Genomic DNA, 27350 nt, shown 5'->3' on the forward strand with positions numbered 1-27350 from the left:
ACATCGAAATTGTTTTCAAGGAGGATTTTGTTTTCGTTATCAAATTTTCTCAACATTTTCGATTTACGTTCTCTTCGTGTTTTCTGTGTTTCTCTTCGTTCGTTCTCTATGTTTTTGAAATCAACTTCTAAAATCAATTTTAAACAGTTATCTCGTTGTTGAAGATAATAAATAATTCAAGTTTAGATTGTCAATTGAACAAGAACGAAGTTGATTATTGTTTTGAATCTAATCAAGTGCTAGAGGTGTGGTTCGTTTCTAGTTAATGTTTTCGTTAGTTTTTTATGATTCTATAGGTGAATAATGTTTTTTGTTTGTGAAAATTATTGTTCATTGTTGATGGTTTGAATTGAGAGTAATATAAGAGTTCTGCATTAAAGAAAATATTTTTTTTGCATTTGCAGCAAATTTCAGTGTAACACGAAGATATTTAAGTGTATTGTTTAAGTATTTTCAGTGTATGCGTGCTGATAATTTCTGTATAATTCAAAACTATTCTTCTCCCTCCTCTTCATCTTGTATTGCTTCTTCGTCTTCTTTTTCATCAACATCATCATCTTTGTTTTTTCTTATTCATCTCTTTTTTTCTTGTTTTATCTTCTCAAGTTTCTTCTTATTTTACTCTCTTAACAAGAATAAAAATAAAAAAAATCAAAGAAAGAAGAAGAAGAAAAACAATAATACAAATTTACTTTAAAGAGGATGAACTTACATTCATTCAACTAAAAAAAAGAAAGAAATAAGAAAAAAATGCAGCATTAGAGGAAATATTTTTCTGTGTTTGCAGCAAATTTTGATGTAACACGAAGATATTTAAGTGTATTGTTTAAGATTTTCGGTGTTTTTGTACTGATAAGTTCTGCATAATTTAAAACTCTTCCTCTTCCTCCTCCTCATCTTCTACTGCTTCTTCTTCTCTTTTTTCATCATCATAACCATCTTTTTCTTTTTTTCTTACTCATCTTTGTCTTTTTGTTTTACCTTCTCAAGTTTCTTTTTTTACTCTTTTAACAAGAATAAATATAAAAAAATCAAACAAAGAAGGAGAAGAAATACATAATGCGACAAAATTACTTGGAAGAGAATGAAGTTACATTCATTCAATTAAAAGAAAGAAAAAAATAACGAAAAGAAGAAGAAAGAAAATGCAGCATTAAAGAAAATATTTTTTTGTATTTGCATCAAATTTCGGTGTAACATGAAGATATTTAAGTGTATTGTTTAAGAATTTCGGTGTATATGTGCTGATAAGTTCTGCATAATTCAAAACTATTCCTCTTTCTTCTCCTCATCTTCTGCTTCTTCTTCTTCTTCTTTATCTTCTTATTTCATTTTCTCATAGTTCTTTACGAATTCAGCTTCGCAACTTCCTTCACTTTTCGCAACAATTTTGAGAAATTTTGATCTTTGTTTAAATTTTGAGCATTGCAATTTTGATTGAAAAAGAAGAACTGTTTGCGCTATTCAAGAGTCAGGAAGTGCATGTTTACATGCAATCTAAATTAAGAATTATTTTTGTTGGATTTGAGCCAACTTGTATGAACTTGTATATCAAAAAGACTTGTATGTGTAGCAACCCTCCAAAGTTTAATCATGTTCATTTAATAGTTTTGGTTATGGACAAACTCCTTTATTTTGGAGTTTTTATTGTTGACCCATAAATACGATGTATGAGACAAAATATTGTGTCTCTAATTATGGAGAATAATTAAGGATTAAAAAAGAAATATGTCATGGAAAAAAAAGCAAAGGAATTGAAAGGGACAGAAAGAAGAATATGACTAAAACATAGATACTTGTTTACCATGAAAAATAAAAAATAAGGAAAAAAATCAATAATAAAAATTTGAAACCAATAGTATTTTAAAGTTTTAATATTGTTGAGGAAAAAAAGGAATTCCAAGATTAAGTTTTAGAATTTTTGTTTTACAATACTAAGAAAAAAGATGCAACATTAATTTGGTCTGTTGATAAGGGAAAAGGAAGATACATTGTCAGGGTTAGATGTTTGTAGAAAAACTAGTCTTAACCAGGTAATTATGTTACCCTATGCATTTAAAGTATTAATTGTGTGGGTAACATAAACTACAGTAATTTGTTTCAAAATCTATTTTATCATGATTGAATTTTCATATAAATTTTAACAAACAATGTTCCAAGAATAGTAAAGGTTTAAAGAAAAAATAATTAGGTCTCTAATTTTTTTTGCAAACAATGTTTATAGATCTTTAACCTTTGTGAAAATGAGAAAAATAAATCCTTTGGTACTTTGTATGTGTTACTATAAAAATGATTAAGAACATAGAAGAATATTCTTTGTGGGTTAAAAAGAATCTTCTTTAAACCAACCTCATATATTGTAATTTTTTGTGTATTTTTACACATTTTCAGTAAAGCATTTTTACAAATATTAAAAAGCATCATATATTACCATTTAACATATCTATCTAAAAGGGAAAATCATGAAGGAAATAAAGAGAAATTTCATATATAGACAAAAAAATTGGAAGAGTGCATGTATATAAATTGTTAAAAAGAATGGGAATAAATAGAAAAGAAACATATATAGTGTGACAATTATTTCATATTTTGTTTGATATTTCTTTTCTTTTCTTCCACTTGTTTACTTATTTGCTTTCAATTTATCAATTTATTACTCATCTTAGAATTTTAAGGGGACGGAGAGCATAGAAATTGAGTATTTATCAATTAATAATTGATTGTTATTAGATAGTTGATAAACTACTATTTTATGGTTTATATTGTATTTAATTGAGTGGTTTTATCAAGTTTTTCACCCACTTATTCATAGAATTTGCAAGATTTTACAATTCCTTCCTAGTTTAGTTCTATGATTGTAAACATGCTTCTTTTGTCTTAATTTAGCTAATCTTAATCCTCTCCTATTACCATTCAATGCCTTGATCTGTGTGTTAAGTGTTTCAGGCTTCATAGGGCAGGAATGGCTTAGAGAATAAAGAGGAAGCGTGCAAAAATGGAAGGAACACAAGGAATTAAGGAGATGACCAGCGAGAAGTCACGCGGTCGTATGCCTCACGCGACCGCGCAAAATGGAAGAAATCAGAGTGACGCGTTCGCGTGCCTGACGCGTTCGCGTGCCTGACGCGACCACGCAGATTGGAAGCTGCACGAACGACGCGAATGCGTGGACGACGCGCACGCGTGATACGAAAAACGCTGAGTGACGCGATCGCGTGGACGACGCAGACGCGTGACGTGTGCGATCTGCAGAATTACAAAAGTCGCTGGCAGAGATTCTGGGCCACATTTCAACCCAGTTTTCGGCCCAGAAACACAGATTAAAGTCAGGAAACATGCAGAGACTCAACATGCTTTTCATAATTCATAATTTTTAGTTTCAGAGTAGTTTTTAGAGAGAGAGGTTCTCTCCTCTCTCTTAGGATTTAGGATTAGGATTTCTATTAGGATTAGGATTGTTTCTTCATACCAGGTTCAATAATTTATATTTCTCTTCTATTTTTGTTTACTCTAAAGCTTTTATTTGTGTTTGATTTATGTTGCCCAATTGGCTTATGAATATTGTCCATGTTAGAATTGACATCTTCATTTAATATAATTTGAGGTATTCCGGATATTTATGATTTAAATTTAGCTTTTTATATTCTTGGTTCTGGTTGATTAATTGGTAACTCTTGAGTTGTCAAACTCATTGTCGACTGAAAATTGGAATTCTTCAAGAATTAACTCGAGTTCCACTAACTCTAGCCTTTTCCAAGGAAAGACTAGGACCTGAGGAACAAAACTTATTCCATCCACTTGACTTACCTTCATAGTTAGAGGTTAACTTAGTGAGAGAAAAATTCAATTTTCATCACAATTGATAAGGATAACTGGGATAGGACTTCTAGTTTTCATACCTTGCCAAGAGTTTTATTAGTTATTAGTTTATTAATTCTTGCAATCTATTTCTCTTGCTTAAAACCTTTTTCAAACCCAAACACTGTTTTTCCATAACCAATAATAAATCATACTTCCCTGCAATTCCTTGAGAAGACGACCCGAGGTTTAAATACTTCGGTTTATAAATTTATTGGGTTTTGTTACTTGTGACAACCAAAACGTTTGTACGAAGGGATTTTCTGTTGGTTTAGAATCTATACTCACAACGCGACTATATTTTTATAAAATTTTTTACTAGCAAAAATCCTAACGTCAATAGTAAAACTCAGTAAATAATTTTTCATTTACAAATTAAAATTTTAATAATTTCACATTCAAAACATAAAACATTATATTTTATAAATCTATCTTTACTTTTTTTAATTGTTCTTATTTATCTGTAATTTTATACTTTCATTATAACTACTTCCATTTATGTGTGTTAGCAAGAGGAGGGACAATCGAAACTAATTTTTAACTTTCATTATTTGATTTCGAAAACCTGAATCTTTTGTAGAAGCAAAATTAGCGCAACACATCGAAACTATTTTAGAGGTGGATTTCGTTTTCATTTTCAAATTTTCTCAATATTTTCGATCTACGTTATCTTCCATCTCTGCATTCTCTGTGTTTCTCTTCATTCGTTCTATATGTTTTTGAAATCAAGCTCTAAAATCAATTTTAAACATTTATCTCGTTGTCAATTGAACCAGAATGAAGTTGATTATTGTTCTGAATCTAATTAAGTGGTTGAGCTGTGGTTTTATTCTAGTTAATGTTTTCGTTATTTTTTATGATTCTGTAGGTGAATAATGTTATTTTTTTTGTGAGAATTATTTTTCATCGTTGATGGTTTGAATTGAGTGTAATATAAGAGTTCGGCATTAAAGAAAACATTTTTTTGCATTTGCAGCAAATTTCAGTGTAATACGAAGATATTTAACTGTATTGTTTAAGTATTTTCAGTGTATGTATGCTGATAAGTTCTGCATAATTCAAAACTCTTCCTCTTCCTTCTCATCATCTTCTGCTTCTTCTTCTTCTTTATCTTTTTATTTCATCTTCTCATAGTTCTTTTCGAATTTAGTTTTGCAACTTCCTTCACTTTTTGCGACAATTTTGAGAAATTTTTATCCTTGTTTAAATTTTGAGCGTTGCAGTTTTGAATGAGAGAGAAGAACTGTTTGCACTATTCAAGAGTCTGGCAAGTGCTTGTTTACACGCAATCTAAATTGAGAATTATTTTTTTGGATTTGAGCCAACTTGTATGAACTTGTATACCAAAAAGACTTGTATGTGTAGCAGCCCTCCAAAATTTAATAATGTTCATTTATTTGGTTATGGACAAACTCCTTTATTTTTAAGTTTTTATTGTTGACCCATAAATACGATGTATGAGACAAAATATTGTGTCTCTAATTATGGAGAATAATTAATGATTAAAAAAAATAAATATGTCATGGAAAAAAAAAGCAAAGGAATCGAGAGGGACAGAAAGAAGAAGATGATTAAAACATATATACTTGTTTACTGTGAAAAACAAAATATGAGGAAAAAAAATCAAAAATTAAAATTTGTAACCAATAGTATTTTAAAATTTTGATATTGTTGAGGAAAAAAGGAATTCTAAGATTAAGCTCCAGAATTTTTGTTTTACGATTCTAAGAAAAAAGATGCAACAACAATTTGGTCTGTTGATAAGGGAAAAGGAAGATGCATTTTTAGGATTAGATGTTTGTAGAAATGTTAGTCTTAACCAGGTAATTGTGTTACCCTATGCATTTAAAGTATTAATTATGTAGAGTGGATTGTAAGGTCCTACATCGGTTGGGGAAGGGAACGAAGCATGCCTTATAAGGGTGTGGATATCTCTCCCTAGCATGACGCGTTTTGACGACTGAGTATGGGGGCCTTCGGCTATCATCCCTATCGTAAAAAGAAAAACCGTTAGGCCTTGTGTGCCAAAGCGAACAATATTGTGTTAGAAGGTGGTTTGGGCTGTTATAGATGGTATCAGAGCCGGAGCCTGGATCGATGTGCAAGCGAGGGCACTGGGCTCCCTTAGGGGGGTGGATTACAAGGTCCAACATCGGTTGGGGATGGGAACGTAGCATGCTTTAGAAGGGTGTGGATACCTCTCCCTAGTATGACGCATTTTGACGAGTGAGTGTGGGGGGCTTCAGCTATCATCCCTATCGTCAAAGGCAAAACCGTGACGCCTTTTGTGCCAAAGCGGACAATATCATGCTAGCGGGTGATCTAGGCTGTTACAAATGGTATTAGACCTGGACCCTGGATCGATGTGCCAGCAAGGGTGCTAGGCTCCCTTAGGGGGCTGGATTGTAAGCTCCCACATCAGTTGGGGAGGGGAACGAAGTATGCCTTATAAGGGTGTGGATACCTCTCCCTAGCATGACACATTTTGACGAGTGAGTGTGGGGTGATTCGGCTATCATCCCTATCGTCATAGGCAAAAATGTGAGGCCTTGTATGCCAAAGCTGATAATATCGTGCTAGCGGGTAGTCTGGGCTGTTACAGATGGTATCAAAGCTGGAGCCCTGATCGATGTGCCAGTGAGGGCGCTGGGCTCCCTTAAGGGGGTGGATTGTAAGGTCCCACATCGGTTGGGGAGGGGAACAAAGCATGCCTTATAAGGGTGTGGATACCTCTCCCTAGCATGACGCGTTTTGACGAGTGAGTGTGGGGGGCTTCGGCTATCATCCCTATTGTCAAAGGCAAAACCATGAGGCCTTGTGTGCCAAAGCAGAAAATATCATGCTAGCGGGTGGTCTGGGTTGTTATTGATGGTATCAGAGCCAGAGCCCGGATCGATGTGCCAGCGAGGGCGCTGGGCTCCCTTAGGGGGGTGGATTGTAAGGTCCCACATCGGTTGGGGAGGGGAATGAAGAATGCCTTATAAGGATGTGGATACCTCTCACTAGCATGACGCATTTTGACGAGTGAGTGTGAGGGGCTTCGGCTATCATCCCTATCGTCAAAAGTAAAACTGTGAGGCCTTATGTGCCAAAGCGGACAATATCGTGCTAGCGGGTGGTCTGGACTCTTACTGGTAACATAAACTACAGTACTTTGTTTCAAAATATATTTATCATGATTGAATTTTCATATAAATTTTAATAAACAATGTTCCAATAATAGTAAAGGTTTAAATAAAAAATAATTAGGTCTCTAATTTTTTTTTTTGCAAGCAATATTTATAGATCTTTAACCATCGTAAAAATGAGAAAAATAAATCCCTTGATACTTTATATGTGTTACTACAAAAATGATTAAAAACTTAGAAGAATCTTCTTTGTGGGTTAAAAAGAATCTTCTTTAAATCAACCTAAGATACTGCAATTTTTTGTGAGTTTTTCCACATTTCTAGCAAAGTATTTTTACAAATATTAAAAAGCATCATATATTGCCATTTAACGAAAGTCTTAGCAGCATTATAGTTTTTTTAAATAGGGGCATGGTACACTATCTTTTACTTTTTCATTTTTTTATACAATGATAATACATAATAAGCATAGTTATCATAACCAGATCGACCTGTCCTAAAAAAGGAATCTGACCACATAAAGAATAAAAATAGTAAAAGTCAGTTTGGTCTAGTCACTTTTAACAAAAATTAGTGAACCAACCAGGTTAAAAATTTGGACTGGTTGGCTACATTTTTTTCCCTCCTCTTCCCAACGAAACGACATCATTTTTGGATTTCTAGAGAAAAAAAAAAAGGAACTCTAAAAGCTACCATCTCCCTCTTTGAGCATCAAAAGCCCCCATCCCCCCTAACTCTCTCTCAATCTCACTTAAGGAGGAGAGTCTCTGACTCTCACACTCCCAAAAAAGCACTGCCCACCGCCACTGTCTGGCTACTCTACTTCGTCTTGTGACTCTTGTGTCGGCCCATGTGCATCTCTTTCCTGACTTGTCACCTCCTCTGCGTGACTGTGTCTCACGTCGTCGTCGTCGTCGCTGTTGCCTTCTTCTTGCCAGTCTTTGTTTTGCCATGCTTGGTGTAAAACCCTGTAAAATACTAAATAATTAATTAACAAATAATAAATAAATTAAATGAGAGTGAAAAAGAATAAGAGATTTAATATCTATAATTTGTAGAAAAAAATATTTAGGTGTGAATTAAAGATATTAAATTGGGCTTTACCGGATCCAAGCCCCCGTATATATACCCACACTTAATGAGATTTCAGCTACCATTCTCCCTATTTAGTGAGAGAGACCCGAAAATGAGAGAAGAGAGAAAAGAGGGATGAAATCCTAGCTTCCTTGAACTCCAATCATCCATAACTTTTGCTACGAAGCTCCGATTGAAGCCATTTGTAGCCACGTGAAGCTTGACTCCTCCTCTTCAATTTTGTCTAAATAGTTTGGTGAGTAGCTCGAAACGCCAACTCCAGTTTCTCATTCAAATTAGAAATTGCATTTTTAGTTTCGGTACTAAGGACTTTTTGGTGATTTTGATGTTATAGGGGTACTCTAGCTTATGTTCTTAGTGGTATCATCCATCAGTAATTTTAGTGGGTAAAGGTAAGGAACCCTTTTTCTCTCTTGGTTCATCAATTTATGAAAACCCTAATTTTTAGTATTGTGTCGAATTGTATAATATGGTGTTGGATTGAGTAATTGGAAGCTTGGCTTAGTAGAATTTTGGAAAGAAAATCTTGGAAGCTTGGAATTGCTTCATTAAGGTACGGGTGGTAGTTTTGAGTAGGCATTATGTAAGGTTATATTAAAACCTAGGTTACTTGTCCCTAAGATAAGTTGAATAGAATTGATTGTTGATATGCTTGAATAATGATTAGTATGAGTATTGAGTTGGTTGCACTACAAGAAAAATACCCATTCAGCCACACTTTTTTTAAGCTACATTTGAAAAGCGTAGCCTATTCATAAAATAGGCTACGCTTTTCTCCGTGTTGCCTTTTTAAAAGAGAAAAGGATACACAAATATGGCATCATTTAAAAAGCGTAGCCTTAGGTATTATAGAAATCACTTATAAAGCGTAGCCGTAGGTTAATATCTATAGGTTCACTTTCCGTATCAAAGGAGACGCTTTTAAAGGGTAGCCTATTTGTTAAGTTTTGGGTGCGTTTTAAAAGTGATGCCTAATGTATCTAGAGCCAAAAACTTAACACTTAGTAAATTTTTCCCTCTTTTTCCTGAAAGAAAACTTACACTGGTAAAATTTTTGTAAATTTTTCTTTTTTTTCCCTCTTTTTTCTTCATTCTTGCACTGATCATGAAGAAACCCTCTCACCGCTCACCATCGCCACTCACCATCACGTAGAAACCCTCTCACCATCGCGAAGAAACCCACTCATCACCACTCACCACTGACCGTCACTCCTGTTCACCCTCATCTCTGCGCTTCTCACCTTCGCCAACCCTGTCGCACACAACCCTCACCTTCGCCATTCTCACCGTCGCTGATGACCGTCGCTGTTGCTGTACTGACCATCGCTCTTCTTCTCTATTCTACCCTAATCGTCTTTTCCATGCCCTAATCGCTGATGACCGCCGCTGTTCTGACCATCGCTGTTGCTGCACCACCATCACCGTCGTCATCTCCATGATTCTCATCATCGTCTTCTCTGTGCTCACATTGTTGAATATGTATGTATTGATTTCTATTTGGTTTTGAAATTTTAGAGATTTAGGATTCCGATTTTAGGGGTTTTAATTTGGGATTTTTAATCTGTGAAATACATATATATATAGCTTGTTTTGATTTGCTTAACTTTTAGGTAAAAATTATACTTTATATATGAAATCTATTCAATTTGCTTTGATTAAGGGATATCTTATTTTTGCAACTTTATCTGATTGTTGTGTTTAATCAAGCATGTTATATCTGTGAAGGCATTATCATTAATCTTGTTGTGGTGTGGTGGACGAAATTGTGATCACATGTTATTTGTTTATAAAGGATGTTTACTCTTAGGGCACTGTTTATTTTCTTCACAACTCCGTTCAACTAACCAGCAAGTGTACTGGGTCGTCCAAGTAATAACCTTACGTGAGTAAGGGTCGAATCCACAGAGATTGTTGGTATGAAGCAAGCTATGGTCACCTTGCAAATCTCAGTTAGGCAGATAAAAAAGGTAATTGTGATTATTGGATTGTAAATAAAAAGGAATAATAAAAGGGATAGAAATACTTATGCAGATTCATTGGTGGGAATTTCAGATAAGCGGAATGGAGATGCTGTAGAGCTCTCGGACGCCTGCTCTCCCACTGCTTCTACTCAATCTTTCTTACTCCTTTCCATGGCAAGCTTTGTATAGGGGTTCACCATCAACTGTGGCTACTTTCATCCTCACGGGAAAATATCCTATGCGGCTGTCACTCGCACAGCTAACCAGTCTGGAGGCATCACCCATGGTTGATAGTTACATCCCATCCTCGTAGTGAAAGCTAATGCTCACGCACTCTGTCACAGTACGGCCAATCACCGGTTGGTTCCCTCCCCTACTGGAATAGAATCCCTCTTTTGCGTCTGTCACTGACGCCCAGCAGGTTACAGGTTTGAAGCACGTCACAGTCATTCATTACCGGAATCCTACTCGGAATACCACAGACAAGGTGAGACTTTCCGGATTCCCAGGATCCTACTCGGAACACCACAGACAAGGTTGGACTTTCCGGATCCTCATAAATGCCGCCATCTATCTAGCTTATACCACGAAGATTCTGTTGGGGAATCTAAGAGATACACATTCAAGCTCTGTTGCATGTAGAACGGAAGTGGTTGTCAATCACGCGCGTTCATAAGTGAGAATGATAATGAGGGTTATCTAACTCATCACATTCATCATGTTCTTGGGTACGAATGAATATCTTGGAATAAGAATAAGATAGAGATTTGAATAAAAGAAAATAGAACTTCATTAATCTTTGAGGTACAGCAGAGCTCCACACCCTTAATCTATGGTGTGCAGAAACTCCACTGTTGAAAATACATAAGTGAAAGAGGTCCAGGCATGGCCAAATGGCCAGCCCCCTAAAATGTGATCACAGGATTCAAAATACAATCCAGGATGTCTAATACAATAGATAGATGTCCTATATATACTAGACTAGCTACTAGGGTTTACATGAGTAAGTAATTGATGTATAAATCCACTTCCGGGGCCTACTTGGTGTGTGCTTGGGCTGAGCTTGATCAATACACGAGCAGAGGCTTCTCTTGGAGTTGAACTCTGAGTTATGACGTGTTTTGGGCGTTCAACTCCGGATAATGACGTTTTTCTGGCGTTTAACTCCAGACAGCAGCGTGTACTCGGCGTTCAACGCCAAGTTACGTCGTCATTCTTCGAATAAAGTATGGACTATTATATATTGCTGGAAAGCCCTGGATGTCTACTTTCCAACGCCGTTGAGAGCGCGCCAATTGGAGTTCTGTAGCTCCAGAAAATTTATTTCGAGTGCAGGGAGGTCAGATTCCAACAGCATCAGCAGTCCTTTTGTCAGCCTTTTTCAGAGTTTTGCTCAAATCCCTCAATTTCAGTCAGAATTTACCTGAAATCACAGAAAAACACACAAACTCATAGTAAAGTCCAGAAATGTGAATTTAACATAAAAACTAAGGAAAACATCCCTAAAAGTAGCTCAAACTTACTAAAAACTATATAAAAACAATGCCAAAAAGCGTATAAATTATCCGCTCATCATGGTGCAAACAAATAAGAAGTGATGCTCCACTAAACTTTGCTTTTATATTTATATGGCAATTCTTCTGGAGGAGTACCAGATCTCTCTATTCCTGCTCAGAGGTGCTTGGCATTTACATGAATTCTGTTATTAAAGCATTGCTCCTTTTTCATGATTGAAGTGCATGATGATGTCCTTTGGTTGCTATGCATTTTAATGCAGACACAAGCTGAAATTCATCTTGCAGCATATGAAGCACTTATTTTTGGGCTCAAAGTTCTAGTATTCCCATGCTTTCCTGGATCTATGTATCTAACTAAGGAAAATGAGAACATTCTTTCAGACACCGAAGGAAGGCCCTGGTTAGATTTTATGTGTGGAGCATTCTTTCAAAATATCAATGATCTACTTAGAACAGGAGTTTTGGCTAGAACTTGAAGAGCAGTTTTGTTGGATATAAAGGTTCTAGTGGCGCTTTCACATTAGGCATTTATCTTCATTGCAATAATTGAATCTGAACTTTACAAGCTTATTTTCCATTTTTTCTTTTTACCCTTGTCCTATCATATCACAATTATTAAGTTCGCACTAATTGTAGGATTGGATCTGAAGTGATAAACTAGTAAATGTTAACTGATCTGTTACTTATTCAGTGGGTGTGCCTAGAATTATTGTTGTCAATCCCTTCTTGATGCCAGGGCATCTAGGCCAGTTTCACTGACCTTTTCTTTACTGTTTTAGGGTAGTTTCATGCATTTTCTTAGTGAATAAGGCAAGTTTTGGATGAAATTACACTTACACCTTGATTCAAGCAACTTTTGTGAATTTTGCATAATTTCATGAGTATTTTGCTAGAATTGCATGATAAATTGATGATGCATAATCTCATGACTTTGGCTAGAGCTTTGATGCACTTTAATTGCTTGTTTTCAGGGAAAAGGAAGCAAGGAAGAACCACGTTAGTATTCACGTTAACCTAGTTAGTGTGAACACTAACGTGGAATGGTAAAGCTTGCAACGTTAATGAGAAAAGTGATCACCAATAACGCCTGTGAAGCCACCCAAAGCTCACGTTACTTGCCACGTTAACTAAGTTAACGTGGTAGTTAACATAGAAGAAAAAGGAACTCCAACGTTAATGGTAAAAGTGAACACCACTAACGTTGGAGAACTTGGCAATGATCCACGTTAAGAGTCACATTAACTTAGTTAACGTGAACTCTAATGTGAAAGAGAAAACAAAAGCCAACGTTAGTGACACTCACTTTTGTCACTAACGTTGGACCATCTAGCATTGCCTACGTTAACTTTCACGTTAAGACTATTAACGTGAAAGTTAACGTGGAGTTGAGATCAAGGAACCAACGTTAGTGACACTCACTTTTGTCACTAACTTTGGGAGATGGCTTTACTACTACATTAAGAGCCACATTAACTTGGTTAACGTGAGTTCTAACGTAGAGAATATGACATTTGGAGTGTTAGTGACAAAGGTGAGTGTCACTAATGCCCTCGAAGGTGGATCACACCTACGTTAAGAGTCACGTTAGCTATACTAACGTGGACTCTAACATAGGAACATAGGGGCACTAAGCAATGTTAATGGGAAAAGTGATTCCCATTAACGTTTTCGAAAGGGTATAAGCCAACGTTATTGGGAAAAGTGAGTCCCAATAATGTTAGCCAAGTTTTGAGAAAGCAACGTTAGTGGTCATGTTAAGACCACTAACGTTGGATTTAACGTGGATATATGAGGTTGGAACGTTAGTGGAAAAAGTGAATGCCACTAACGTTCTCGAACCCACAATAGGAATCAACGTTAAATCTTACTAAATACCCAAAGCCTAATTCATCTTTCTCTACAAGTTGGGCCCACTAAAGATGAGAACTGCTTTAACTCACGATCCAAAGCCCACATCTAAGACTTGAAGAACTCACTAGAAGATCAAGATGAGTAGTATATATAGGAGTAGTTTTGAACTATAGAGAAGCTTGGCACTTTTGGGAACTACTCTCTATAGATTTACTTTTCTCTGCCATTTTCCATTTCTAGAGCTATGAACAACTAAACCCCTTTCATTGGGTTAGGGAGCTCTGTTGTAATTTGATGGATCAATTATAGTTTTCATTCTTCTTCTTCTTTCTTTTCTCTTGATCTTACTAGAAAGCTTTCGATCTTAATTCAATTGGTTAGTTGTCTTGGAAAAGAAACACTCAATAATTGGATCTCCTTTGAGCCTTGGAAAAGGGATGAGGAGATCATGCTAGAAATGCTTTCTCATGTTGGACCAAATTGGGGTTTGGGTGGATATAGTGACATGTAATCCTCCCAACACTTTGATTTGGAAATACATGTGGTATAATCAGTGACCACACTTCATCTCTTCCCATGAGCAATTAAATCAAGGAATTGGGCAATTGTTCAAGCTTAGAGAGATTGGATTGCCAAGGAATGGGGATCCAATCACTTAAGATTGCCAAGGAGATCAATGAATGCATTGATTGAGGAAGAGATGAGAATGAACTTGATCCGGAGAATGCAACATCTCCTGAACCCAATGATTTCCCCATTTCTGATCTTACCCATTCTCTTTACTTTCTGCCATTTAAATTCATGCTCATTATCCCAAATCCCCATTTAAGATTCTGTACTTTAATTTCTGTTATTTACTTTTCAGTCATTTAAATTTCTGCATCTCAATTCAAATTCTGTTTAGCTCAACTAGCACATTCTTCTAACTAAAGTTACTTGACCAATCAATCCTTGTGGGATTCGACCTCACTCTATTGTGAGTTTTACTTGACGACAATTCGGTATACTTGCCGAAGGGAAATTTGTTGAGAGACAAGTTTTCATGCATCAAGTTTATGGCGCCGTTACCGGGGATTGATTTTGAATCAACAATGATTAAGTTGGAAGATCACTAGATTGAGCATTTTTCTTTTTGTTTAGCTTATTCAGTTAATTTCTTTTAGTTTATTTTAATTTCTTCTTCACCACCTGCACCCTCTTTTAATTTTTTTTCGTTCTTTCTTCCTTTGATTACAATTCTGCTTACTAACCCACTAACTATTTGATAAATTGCATCACTCACACTAACAATTACTCTAACAAGAATAGTTTCTTCATTTTATTTCCTGTTGTGCAATCTGTTTGTTGTATGACAAGGAGAAGAGAAGGAGCTTCAACATCCTTTGATTCAGAACCTGAAAAAACCCTTTGGAGACTAAGAAGGGAAGCAAGAGGGAAAAGGATTATTGGTGCTGAGGAAGAAGAGGAAGAGTATTTTGAACCCAACATGGAAGAAAATCTGGAGAAAAATCATGAAGAAGAAGCTCATAATCATGTCAGAGAAGGCCATACAAACCGGGCTGGGCAAGAAAGGAGAGTCTTAGGATCCTATATCAATACTAATCTTGGAAACTGTGGCAGCAGCATTCAGAAGCCCACCATACATGCCAACAATTTCGAGCTAAAACCCCAGCTCATCACTCTTGTGCAGAATAATTGCTCATTTGGAGGAGGCGCTCAAGAAGATCCTAATCAACATTTGACCACCTTCCTGAGGATTTGTGATACAGTGAAGTCCAATAGAGTCCACCCAGATATCTATAGGTTGCTCTTGTTCCCTTTTTTACTCAGGGACAAGGCATCCAAATGGCTTGAATCCTTCCCAAAGGAGAGCTTAACCAATTGGAAAGAAGTGGTAAACAAGTTTTTAGCAAGATTTTACCCTCCTCAAAGGATCAATAGGCTAAGAACTGAGGTGCAAACTTTTAGACAACAAGATGGTGAGACACTTTATGAAGCATGGAAGAGATTCAAAGACTTGACAAGGAGATGCCCACCAGAGATGTTTAATGAGTGGGTTCAACTTTACATCTTCTATGAAGGTCTTTCCTATGAGTCAAAGAAGGCTGTGGATCATTCATCAGGAGGCTCTCTAAACAAGAAGAAAACCATTGAAGAAGCCATAGATGTCATTGAAACAGTTGCTGAAAATGACTACTTCTATGCCTCCGAAAGAAGTAACACCAGAGGAGTAATGGAGCTGAACCATATGAATGCATTGTTAGCTCAAAACAAGATGATCACTAAGCAGCTAGCAGAACTCACCAAGAAGGTGGAGGAGAACCCAGTTGCAGCAGCTATCACCTCATCATCAGCTCAAGAAGGAGTAAACATAGGAGAAGAAGGTGATTGGGAGCAAGTCAACTATGTTGGAAACTCACCTAGACAAGTCCATGATCCATACTCCAAAACTTACAACTCTGGATGGAGAAATAACCCCAACTTTGGATGGGGAAACCAACAAGACCAAGGGCAAGATCAGAGACGCCACAACCTCAACTCCAACAATAATGCCACTCATCAAAATACCTCACAGAGATATTACTAACATCCATCTAACCCACCATCAATAACTGAGGATAGGCTCTCAAGGATTGAGGGTCTACTTGAAATTCTATGCAAGGACATTCAAGATAGTAAAGCTTTCCGGGAAGAAGTACAATCCAACATGCAGAATCAAGATGCTACCATCAAGAAACTGGAAACACAAATTGAATTCTTATTCAAGCAAATCCCTGGACACAACAATTGCAGCAATATTAACTCAATACCAAAGGAGGAATGTCAAGCTATCACCCTCAGAAGTGGGAAGGAATTGAAGGAAGCCCACAAGAAACCACCAGAGAAGAAATTAGATGAAGAAAACAAAGGACATGAGGAAGCTCAACCTTCAAATCCTATGCCACATCAAGAAGAAGAAGTACTCAAACCATGTTTCTCAAAGGCTCCATACCCCCAGCAACTGCAGTTAAAGAAGAGGGGAGAGGACAACCAATTCTCAAGATTCTTAGAAATCTTCAAGAAACTACAAATAAAATACCCTTCGCGGAAGCAATAGAGCAAATGCCACTCAATGTCAAGTTCTTAAAGGAATTGATGACCAAAAAGAGAAGCTGGAAGAATAATGAGACTGTGGTGCTTACGGAAGAATGCAGCGCCATCATCCAACACAAATTACCCCAGAAATTGAAGGATTCTGGGAGTTTCCAAATCCCTTGTATTATTGGGGAAATCACTGTGGAAACGGCTTTATGTGATCTAGGAGCCAGCATAAACCTAATGTCTCTAGCAATGATGAAAAAAATGAAGATTGAGGAAGCCAAACCAACAAGAATGGCGCTACAACTGGCAGACAGATCATTCAAATTTCCCCATGGGATAGTAGAAGATCTGCTGGTGAAGGTGGGAGACTTCATCTTTCCAGCAGATTTCGTGGTATTAGACATGGAAGAAGGAGCTAAGACTTCCATCATCCTAGGAAGACCATTCTTAGCCACTGTTGGGGCCATTATTGATGTCCAAAAGGGTTAACTCCTCCTTAGATTACATGAGGAGAAAATGACATTCAATGTGTTTAAAGCCATGAGTTACCCACACAACTCATTAGGAGAATGTATGAGGTTGGACTCCGTAGAGGCTTTGGTACAAGAAACTCTTAAAGAAGAACTTGAAGCATCAACAGAAGAAGAATTAGCAGCAAGCGAGGAAGCTGCAACTGCTGAAATACATGTTCAAGGCATGCTAGAAGAAAAGAAGGAAGGAAAAGAAGTGCCCAAACTGGAGCTTAAAACACTGCCAACCACCCTCAAATATGCATACTTGGGAGAAAATAAAAGTTATCCAATGATCATAAATTCAGCCCTCAGCCAAGAACAAGAGGAAGAGTTGCTTCAAGTCTTGCGAAAGCATAAGGATGCCATTGGATGGACACTTGCTGACTTGAAGGGAATCAGTTCAGCCATATGCATGCATAAGATACTCCTGAAAGAAGGTGCCAAACCGTCCATTCAGCCCCAAAGAAGGTTGAATCCAGCAATGAAGGAAGTAGTGCAGAAAGAAGTTATGAAATTGTGGCAGGGTGGAGTAATCTATCCAATTTCAGATAGCCAATGGGTCAGTCCAGTTCAAGTGGTTCCCAAGAAAGGAGGAATCACTGTGGTGCCCAACGAAAGGAATGAGCTAATCCCTACAAGAACCATCACAGGCTGGAGAATGTGTATTGACTATAGGAAGCTCAATGAAGCCACAAGAAAAGATCATTTTCCACTTCCCTTCATGGATCAAATATTGGAAAGACTTGCGGGACATGCATATTATTGTTTTCTATATGGTTATTCAGGATATAACCAAATAGTGGTTGATCCAAGAGACCAAGAGAAAACATCATTCACATGCCCATATGGAGTGTTTGCCTACAGGCGCATGCCATTTGGGCTATTTAATGCACCAGCAACTTTTCAACGCTACATGCTCTCCATCTTTTCAGATATGATAGAGAAGTTCATTGAAGTCTTCATGGATGACTTCTCAGTATTTGGAGATTCCTTCCCTAATTGCCTAAACCATCTTGCCTTGGTATTGAAAAGATGTCAAGAAACCAATCTAGTCTTGAACTGGAAAAAAGGTCATTTCATGGTGACAGAGGGAATAGTTCTTGGCCATAAAGTTTCTAATCAAGGTATTGAGGTAGACAGAGCTAAGGTGGAGCTAATTGAAAAGTTACCTCCACCAAGTGATGTCAAGGCAATTAGAAGCTTTTTGGGACATGTTGGCTTCTACAGAAGGTTTATCAAAGATTTTTCAAAGATAGCCAAGCCCTTAAGCAATCTCCTAATGTCTGATACACCATTTATTTTTGATGAAAAATGCATGCTAGAATTTGAAAACTTGAAAAAGAGGTTATCCTCAGCTCCTATCATCACCCTTCCTGATTGGAATTTACCATTCGAACTGATGTGTGATGCATCTGATTTCGCAGTTGGGGCAGTGTTAGGACAGAGAAAAGATAGTTTGGTGCATGTGATATACTATGCCAGCAAGGTCCTTAATGATACTCAAAAGAATTATACCACTACAGAAAAGAAATTGTTGGCTATAGTTTTTGTATTTGACAAATTTAGATCATATCTTATTAGCTCTAAAGTTATTGTTTTCACTGATCACACAGCACTCAAATATCTATTTACCAAACAAGAGTCAAAACCAAGACTAATCAGATGAATCTTATTGTTGCAGGAGTTCAACATCGAAATTAGAGACAAAAAGGGTGTGGAGAACAAAGTGGCAGACCATCTATCCAGAATACCTTGTGAGAAGAATGATGCCCATGATATAGTTGTAAATGAATTCTTCCCAGATGAGTAGCTAATGATGATTCATAAAGCACCATGGTTTGCGGATATTGCCAATTTTAAAGCAGCCGGTGACTTACCCCCTGGAATCAACAAATATCAAAGAAGGAAACTCATCAATAATGCCAAGTATTTTATTTGGGATGAACCCTATCTCTTTAAGAAATGCTCAGATGGAATCCTTAAAAGGTGCATCTCAGATGAAGAAGGACGAAAGGTCCTATGGAGTTGCCATAGTGCTAGTTATGGAGGTCACTTTGAAGGAGAAAGAACTGCCGCAAAGGTGCTGCAATGTGGGTTCTTCTGGCCCACTATCTTCAAAGATGCTAAGGAATTGGTGAGAAGCTACAACGAATGCCAAAAGGCTGGCAACCTACCCAAGAGAAATGAGATACCACAGCAATACATTCTAGAACTTGAACTGTTTGATGTATGGAGAATCGATTTCATGGGACCATTCCCACCCTCATATTCAAACAAGTTTATCTTGGTGGTAGTAGACTATGTATCTAAGTGGGTGGAGGCAGTGGCGACCTCAAGTAATGACAACAAGGTGGTCATAAACTTTCTTCGAAGGAATATCTTCACTAGGTTTGGAGTCCCACGAGCCCTCATCAGTGATTGAGGGAGCCATTTTTGCAATAGACCATTGGAAGCCCTACTCCTGCAATATGGGGTGAAGCATAAGGTTGCCACACCTTATCATCCCCAAACAAGTGGGCAAATAGAGATATCTAACCGAGAGTTGAAAAGGATTTTGGAAAAGACTGTGGGGATATCAAGAAAGGACTGGGCGAAGAAGTTAGATTGATGCTCTTTAGGCATACAGGACAGCTTTCAAAACACCAATTGGGATGTCCCTATATCAACTGGTGTATGGTAAGGCTTGTCACTTGCCGTTAGAGCTGGAGCACAAGGCCTCCTGGGCCCTTAAAACACTGAACCTAGATAGCACTGCTACTGGTAAAAAAAGGGTTCTGCAACTTCAAGAATTGGAAGAATTCAGATCTCAAGCCTATGAAAATACCAAAATCTATAAGGAAAACGCAAAAAGGAGACATGATCTCAATTTGGTACCCAGAAGTTTCGAAGAAGGGCAACATGTGCTTTTCTATAACTCTAGACTGAAACTCTTTCCTGGGAAACTCAAATCAAGATGGTCGGGACCCTTCCTAGTCACAAAAGTCTCACCTTATGGACACATAAAAATAATGGAAGAAGGCTCAAAGAGAAGATTCACTGTGAATGGACAAAGACTCAAACACTACTTGGGCAGCAGAGGGGAGAACCCCAAACAGAAGTACAACCTCAACTAAGGAAAGAATCGTCGAGCTAGCGACGCTAAAAAAAAAGCGCTTTGTTGGGAGGCAACCCAACCTGAGGTAATTCTCTTTTCATAAGTCTTTCAATAAAAATTTCAAGTTGGATTCTCTATAGTGTGAGGAACTAAGTTTGGTGTTACACACAAAAAATAATTCAAGGGTGAATATAGGGCTCTAAGTTTGGTGTTCCACCAAAAATTTCAGCTGAAGAGTGCATTGCAACCCTTAGTGATGAAGCATCCCTCTAGCAATTAGAGAACCTACTTGATAGAGGTTTATCCTCTAAGATATAGATTATATATATATATTTTTTTGCTTATAGTTGTTTCTTAATAAAAACCACACAAGGTTCTTACATGCATCCAATTTGTCAAGTAAGCAAAGAACTAAGTTTGGTGTTCACAGACCAAGTTAAGTTCTGAAGACCACAAACATATATGCATGCTAACCTTCTTCCAAGTGCTTGGAGAACAAGCGACTTTTAATAGTGTTGCAGGAATTCAATCAATCTCAGGGAATGAGCATACCCCATCATCCAAGGAAACAGACAGGGATGCAATTATTAGGACGAGAATACCAAGGAAGATATCATGAGGTTGTTTCAACCCATCTCGAACTGAAAAACTCTAAGTGAAAAATGATTGAATAGAACCTGCATCTTTTACTTGTTCCCCTTTATTCACAATTTTAATGTGCTAGCCTAATGTCTTAAGTGTTCACTTTCACCTTTCTTACTTGTATGCTTGTCTCTTTAAGTTAATCAAAAAAGAAAATGTTATGAAAAGAACAAGAGTGGAGTTATTTTATGAAGTGCATTCTGAATGTTTGTGGTAGGTTGATTAGTAAGCTAAGTTGGTTCACCAAAGAAGGAAAGAAAGCAACTATCTATCCTAAGTCCTTTGTTTGAGACACACCCTTTGAGACTAGCTAAACAATAAGATCCCAAAAAGAAAAGAGAAAGAGCAATAAAAGTAAAAAGGAAAGAAACACAATAAGAAACAATGCTAGGCATCAAGGGTTTCAAAACTGAGGCATATGTCTGTGGTGTTTATGTACAAAGGATATACTTGGATGAATAATCTCTTAGGGGTGCATTATCACTTGGTAACTTGGATTAACTAATCCGGGATTATCAGCTGAAAGTCCACTATCAAGAGTAACCTTTGATACAAAACACTTAGTAACCCAAAGAGGTGCTGGACACCAAGGTCTCAAGAAATGAAAAATAACAAACCATATGCCTGTGGTGTGTATGTATGAGGGAAAGAGACTTGAGGGAGTAAGTCCTTAGGGGTGTCTTAACACCTAGCACCTTAAAACTAACTGGTTTGGGAGTGTTGGCTGAAAGCTTATCATAAAGAGTCGCCCTCTTACAAAGCACTTAGCAAAAAGAAAAATAACTTTGAAAAAGAAGGAAGGATCAATAAGAAAAAAGCCTTAAAGGATGCAATCAAGAAGGTGACTAAGGATTTGATAAAGGCTTGAAACCTAGAGGAAAAGAACCTAAGTTGCTATGCATGAAACCCCATAAACCAAGAATGCTACTTCTATCTTATCTTCTTGTTATTTCATTTCATTCTTCTTATGCTTCAGTACTTGCTTAGGGACAAGCAAGCTTTAAGTTTGGTGTTGTGATGCCAGGGCATCTAGGCTAGTTTCACTGACCTTTTCTTTACTGTTTTAGGGTAGTTTCATGCATTTTCTTAGTGAATAAGGCAAGTTTTGGATGAAATTACACTTACACCTTGATTCAAGCAACTTTTGTGAATTTTGCATAATTTCATGAGTATTTTGCTAGAATTGCATGATAAATTGATGATGCATAATCTCATGACTTTGGCTAGAGCTTTGATGCACTTTAATTGCTTGTTTTCAGGGCAAAGGAAGCAAGGAAGAACCACGTTAGTATTCACGTTAACTTAGTTAACGTGAACACTAACGTGGAATGGTAAAGCTTGCAACGTTAATGAGAAAAGTGATCTCCAATAACGCCTGCGAAGCCACCCAAAGCTCACGTTACTTGCCACGTTAACTAAGTTAACGTGGTAGTTAACGTACAAGAAAAAGGAACTCCAACGTTAATAGTAAAAGTGAACACCACTAACGTTGGAAAACTTGGCAATGATCCACGTTAAGAATCACGTTAACTTAGTTAACGTGAACTCTAATGTGAAAGAGGAAACAAAAGCCAACGTTAGTGACACTCACTTTTGTCACTAACGTTGGACCATCTAGCATTGCCTACGTTAACTTTCACGTTAAGACTATTAACGTGAAAGTTAACGTAGAGTTGAGATCAAGGAACCAACGTTAGTGACACTCACTTTTGTCACTAACGTTGGGAGATGGCTTCACTACTACGTTAAGAGCCGCGTTAACATAGTTAACGTGAGTTCTAACGTAGAGAATATGACATTTGGAGCATTAGTGACAAAGGTGAGTGTCACTAACGCTCTCGAAGGTGGATCACACCTACGTTAAGAGTCACGTTAGCTATACTAACGTGGACTCTAACGTAGGAACGTAGGGGCACTAAGCAACGTTAATGGGAAAAGTGATTCCCATTAACGTTTGCGAAAGGGTATAAGCCAACGTTATTGGGAAAAGTGAGTCCCAATAACGTTAGCCAAGTTTTGAGAAAGCAATGTTAGTGGTCGCATTAAGACCACTAACGTTGGATTTAACGTGGATATATGAGGTTGGAACGTTAGTGGAAAAAGTGAATGCCACTAACGTTCTCGAACCCACAATAGAAATCAACGTTAAATCTTACTAAATACCCAAAGCCTAATTCATCTTTCTCTGCAAGTTGGGCCACTAAAGATGAGAACTGCTTCAACTCAAGATCCAAAGCCCACATCCAAGACTTGAAGAACTCACTAGAAGATCAAGAGGAGTAGTATATATAGGAGTAGTTTTGAACTATAGAGAAGCTTGGAACTTTTGGGAACTACTCTCTATAGATTTACTTTTCTGTACTTTTAGCATGTATTCTTCTTTTCTGCCATTTTCCATTTCTAGAGCTATGAACAACTAAACCCCTTTCATTGGGTTAGGGAGCTCTGTTGTAATTTGATGGATCAATTATAGTTTTCATTCTTCTTCTTCTTTCTTTTCTCTTGATCTTACTAGAAAGCTTTCGGTCTTAATTCAATTGGTTAGTTGTCTTGGAAAAGAAACTCTCCATAATTGGATCTCCTTTGAGCCTTGGAAAAGGGATGAGGAGATCATGCTAGAAATGCTTTCTCATGTTGGACCGAATTGGGGTTTGGGCGGATATAGTGACATGTAATCCTCCCAACACTTTGATTTGGAAATACATGTGGTATAATCAGTGACCACACTTCATCTCTTCCCATGAGCAATTAAATCAAGGAATTGGACAATTGTTCAAGCTTAGAGAGATTGGATTGCCAAGGAATTGGGATGTGGTGCACGAAATTGTGATCATCAATGGCGCCATCAACATGGTATGCTCAATTGCAATCTCAACTCTTTATCACAACTTCGCACAACTAACCAGCAAGTGTACTGGGTCGTCCAAGTAATAAACCTTACGCGAGTAAGGGTCGATCCCACGGAGATTGTTGGCATGAAGCAAGCTATGGTCATCTTGTAAATCTCAGTCAGGCGGATTCAAATGGTTATAGAGGATTGATAAGATGAATAAAACATAAAATAAAGATAGAGATACTTATGTAATTCATTGGTGAGAATTTCAGATAAGCGTATGGAGATGCTTTGTCCCTTCCGTCTCTCTGCTTTCCTACTGTCTTCATCCAATCCTTCTTACTCCTTCCCATGGCAAGCTGTATGTTGGGCATCACCGTTGTCAATGGCTACAGTCCCGTCCTCTCAGTGAAAATGTTCAACGCACTCTGTCACAGCACGGCTATTCATCTGTCGGTTCTCGATCATGTCAGAATTGAATCCAGTGATTCTTTTGCGTCTGTCACTAACGCCCCACAATCGCGAGTTTGAAGCTCGTCACAGTCATTCAATCCTTGAATCCTACTCGGAATACCACAGACAAGGTTTAGACTTTCCGGATTCTCAAGAATGCCGCCATCAATTCTAGCTTATACCACGAAGATTCTGATTAAGGAATCCAAGAGATAAACATTCAAGCCTTGTTTGCTTGTAGAACGGAAGTGGTTGTCAGGCACACGTTCATAAGTGAGAATAATGATGAGCGTCACATAATCATCACATTCATCATGTTCTTGGGTGTGAATGAATATCTTAGAACAAGAATAAGCTGAATTGAATAGAAGAACAATAGTAATTGCATTAATACTCGAGGTACAGCAGAGCTCCACACCTTAATCTATGGTGTGTAGAAACTCCACCGTTGAAAATACATAAGAACAAGGTCTAGGCATGGCCGAATGGCCAGCCTCCCAAAGAGGGTTCAATCATAAAAACATGATCCAAAGCTTTCTAATACAATAGCAAAAGGTCCTATTTGTAGAGAACTAGTAGCTTAGGGTTTACAAAGATGAGTAAATGACATAAAAATCCACTTCCGGGCCCACATGGTGTGTTCTTGGGCTGAGCATTGAAGCTTTCATGTGTAGAGACTTTTCTTGGAGTTAAACGCCAGCTTTTGTGCCAGTTTGGGCGTTTAACTCCCATTCTTGTGCCAGTTCCGGCGTTAAACGCTGGAAATTCTTGAGCTGATTTGGAACGCCGGTTTTGGCCATCAAATCTCAAGCAAAGTATGGACTATTATACATTTCTGGAAAGCCCAGGATGTCTACTTTCCAACGCAATTAAGAGCGCGCCAATGGGGCTTCTGTAGCTCCAGAAAATCCACTTTGAGTGCAGGGAGGTCAGAATCCAACAGCATCTGCAGTCCTTTTCAGCCTCTGAATCAGATTTTTGCTCAGGTCCCTCAATTTCAGCCAGAAAATACCTGAAATCACAGAAAAATACACAAACTCATAGTAAAGTCCAGAAAAGTAAATTTTAACTAAAAACTAACAAAAATATAATAAAAACTAACTAAAACATACTAAAAACATACTAAAAACAATGCCAAAAAGCGTATAAATTATCCGCTCATCACAACACCAAACTTAAATTGTTGCTTGTCCCCAAACAACTGAAAATCAAATAAGATAAAAAGAAGAGAATATGAAATGAATTCCAAAAACATCTATGAAGATCAGTATTAATTAGATGAGTGGGGCTTTTAGCTTTTCGCCTCTGAACAGTTTTGGCATCTCACTCTATCCTTTGAAATTCAGAATGATTGGCTTCTATAGGAACTCAGAATCCAGATAGTGTTATTGATTCTCCTAGAAGTATGATGTTTCTTGAACACAGCTACTTTATGAGTCTTGGCCGTGGCCCAAAGCACTCTGTCTTCCAGTATTACCACCGGAACATGCCACAGACACATAACTGGGTGAACCTTTTCAGATTGTGACTCAGCTTTGCTAGAGTCCCCAATTAGAGGTGTCCAGGGTTCTTAAGCACACTCTTTTTTTTCGCACATAATCTCTCTCTCTCTCTTTTTTTTTTGTATTCACTGCTTTTTTCTTGCTTCAAGAATCATTTTTATGATTTTTCAGATCCTCAGTAACATGTCTCCTTTTTTCATCATTCTTTCAAGAGCCAACATTCATGAAATACAAATTCAAAAGACATATGCACCGTTCAAGCATACATTCAGAAGTCAAAGTATTGCCACCACATCAAAATAATCAATTTGTTATAAAATTCAAAATTCATGCAATTCTTTTCTTTTTTAATTAAGAACATTTTTCATTTAAGAAAGGTGATGGATTCATAGGACATTCATAACTTTAAGGCATAGACACTAAGACACTAATGATCATAAGACACAAACATAAATAAAACATAAAGCATAATTTTCGAAAAATAGAAAAATAAAGAACAAGGGGATTAAAGAACGAGTCCACCTTAGTGATGGTGGCTTGTTCTTCCTCTTGAAGATCTTATGGAGTGCTTGAGCTCCTCAATGTCTCTTCCTTGCCTTTGTTGCTCCTCTCTCATGATTCTTTGATCTTCTCTAATTTCATGGAGGCGGATGGAATGTTCTTGGTGCTCCACCCTTAGTTGTCCCTTGTTGGAACTCAATTATCCTAGGGAGGTGTTGATTTGCTCCCAATAATTTTGTGGAGGAAAGTGCATCCCTTGAGGTATCTCAGGGATTTCATGGTGAGGAATTTCCTCATGTCCATGAGTGGGATCTCTTGTTTGCTCCATCCTTTTCTTAGTGATGGGCTTGTCCTCATCAATGAGGATGTCTCCCTCTATGTTAATTCCAACTGAATTACAGAGGTGACTTGTCCGCCACCTTATAAAGTTCTTGGGATATAACCTCATGAACTTCTACTTCCTCTCCAACCATGATGCTATGAATCATGATAGCCCGGTCTATAGTAACTTCGGACCGGTTGCTAGTGGGAATGATTGAGCGTTGGATAAACTCCAACCATCCCCTAGCCACGGGCTTGAGGTCATGCCTTCTCAGTTGAACCGGTTTCCCTCTTGAATCTCTCTTCCATTGAGCGCCCTCTTCACAAATGTCTATGAGGACTTGGTCCAACCTTTGATCAAAGTTGACCCTTCTAGTGTAAGGGTGTTCATCTCCTTGCATCATGGGCAAGTTGAATGCCAACCTTACATTTTCCGGACTAAAATCTAAGCATTTTCCCCGAACCATTGTAAGCCAATTCATTGGGTCCGGGTTCACACTTTGATCATGGTTCTTGGTGATCCATGCATTGGCATAGAATTCTTGAACCATTAAGATTCCGACTTGTTGAATGGGGTTGGTAAGAACTTCCTAACCTCTTCTTCGGATCTCATGTCGGATCTCCGGATATTCACTCTTTTTGAGTTTGAAAGGGACCTCAGGGATCACCTTCTTCATGGCCACAACTTCATAGAAGTGGTCTTGATGCACCCTTGAGATGAATCTCTCCATCTCTCATGACTCAGAGGTGGAAGCTTTTGCCTTCCCTTTCCTCTTTCTAGAGGTTTCTCCAGCCTTAGATGCCATAAATGGTTATGGAAAAACAAAAAGCAATGTTTTTACCACACCAAACTTAGATGGTTTGCTCGTCCTCGAGCAAAAGAAGAAAAAAGAGAGTAGAAGAAGAAGAAATAGAGAAGATGGATGTGGCTTTATTTTTCGGCCAAGGGGGAGAAGTAGTGTGTAGGTTGTGTGAAAATGAAGGAGTGAAGATGGGTTTAT

General features: G+C 37.6%; 2 protein-coding genes and 1 non-coding gene across 3 annotated transcripts; 2 read left to right on the plus strand and 1 right to left on the minus strand.

Moving 5' to 3' along the window:
- Positions 1-15349: 15349 nt before the first annotated feature.
- Positions 15350-15457, minus strand: LOC130971552 (small nucleolar RNA R71). The gene has a single exon (XR_009082766.1). It is a non-coding gene; the product is annotated as a small nucleolar RNA R71 (small nucleolar RNA).
- A 923-nt stretch (positions 15458-16380) lies between these two features.
- LOC130966727 (uncharacterized) lies at positions 16381-16980 on the plus strand. Its single transcript, XM_057891551.1, has one exon. It carries the CDS (start codon positions 16381-16383, stop codon positions 16978-16980), a length of 600 nt encoding a protein of 199 aa, XP_057747534.1.
- A 27-nt stretch (positions 16981-17007) lies between these two features.
- On the plus strand, positions 17008-18813 carry LOC130966729 (uncharacterized). The gene is made up of 3 exons (XM_057891552.1): positions 17008-17663; positions 17868-18192; positions 18685-18813. Exons 1-3 carry the CDS (start codon positions 17008-17010, stop codon positions 18811-18813), a joined length of 1110 nt encoding a protein of 369 aa, XP_057747535.1.
- Positions 18814-27350: the final 8537 nt, after the last annotated feature.

This window comes from Arachis stenosperma, chromosome 3 (assembly GCF_014773155.1).
Source record: "Arachis stenosperma cultivar V10309 chromosome 3, arast.V10309.gnm1.PFL2, whole genome shotgun sequence".
In the NCBI taxonomy this organism is placed as follows: domain Eukaryota; kingdom Viridiplantae; phylum Streptophyta; class Magnoliopsida; order Fabales; family Fabaceae; genus Arachis; species Arachis stenosperma.